Source organism: Bipolaris oryzae, assembly GCF_000523455.1.
Source record: "Bipolaris oryzae ATCC 44560 unplaced genomic scaffold scaffold_617, whole genome shotgun sequence".
NCBI classification, from domain to species: Eukaryota; Fungi; Ascomycota; class Dothideomycetes; order Pleosporales; family Pleosporaceae; genus Bipolaris; species Bipolaris oryzae.
In genome coordinates this window covers 1-1014 of record NW_006911893.1, presented here as the reverse complement: position 1 = coordinate 1014, position 1014 = coordinate 1, and the positions used below count along the sequence as shown (strand labels likewise).

Below are 1014 nucleotides of genomic sequence, written 5' to 3'. Positions count from 1 at the left end.
AGGTCTTTATCTTGCTCCATCCGTCAGCCACTAGGTCAAATGTAGTGTCTTCGTTGGCAATATTCTCATCCAGATTGATTGATCGCTCTTCCTGCCAGCCTTTCTTGCTGGTAATACTGGCCCAGTCTTCTAGTGTCGTTTCCTTTTGTCCTCTGGGGCCAACATATGAGGGACTACGTTGGAACACGTACACGTGTTTTGCCCATTTCGCAACCTCTGGAATAACCTGTGCTGCAGTAGCTCCTGTCCCTACTATGCCAACAACCTTTCCCTGTAGTTTTGTCAAATCAGGCTTCTCCTGCGTTCCACCGGTTACACTATAGTCCCAGCGAGCTGTATGCATCACTGTAACATTCTGGCGCATCTGATCAAACCCTTCAAGTCGTGGGATATGCGGCGTAGGGAAAACTCCAGCAACAAGGAACACAAATTGTGCCTCGACCTGGAGCGTCTCGACAGTGTCCACCCCAGTATTCTGGCTTATTTCAACGCGCCAATGATGCTTGTCCTCATTCCACTGCTTCCCTGTCACCTCAGCGCCAAACTGACCCTGCAAACCAAATGTCTTCGCAATGGCTTCGGCATTCGCGCGGATCTCTGAACCGTACGAGTATCTGTGCTTAGGCATGAATCCCGTTTCCTCAAGCAACGGCAAGTAACAATACCCTTCGACATCGCACATAAGACCTGGGTAGCGGTTCCAGTACCTGAATCACATGAGCTATTAGTCTCTCCCCGGGAAAACCAGTTTATCAGGATGATATACCAAGTCCCACCAAACCCACCGCCCTTCTCCACAATCACAATTTCCGATGACGAAAAGCCTTGTTGGATCAGCCGAGCGGCGATAAGGAGACCCGCGTGGCCGCCGCCGGTGATCAGGAACTTGATCTTAGCGCCATTTCTGAGGGGTCGGTTGGTGTTGATGGTATCATAGTCGATCCAAAGATCTCTGTTCAGCTCTCCTAGGGTATTGAGATTCTCATACTTCGTCAACCCTTCTGGCTGCAACTC

General features: G+C 50.3%; 1 protein-coding gene across 1 annotated transcript; it reads right to left on the bottom strand.

Moving 5' to 3' along the window:
* Positions 1-10: 10 nt before the first annotated feature.
* Positions 11-1011, bottom strand: COCMIDRAFT_63297 (uncharacterized protein; the record flags this gene model as incomplete). Its single annotated transcript, XM_007695854.1, has 2 exons — positions 11-707; positions 767-1011. Coding segments are annotated over 2 exons (942 nt in total), but the record flags the coding sequence as incomplete, so codon positions are not given.
* Between the last annotated feature and the right edge of the window lie 3 nt (positions 1012-1014).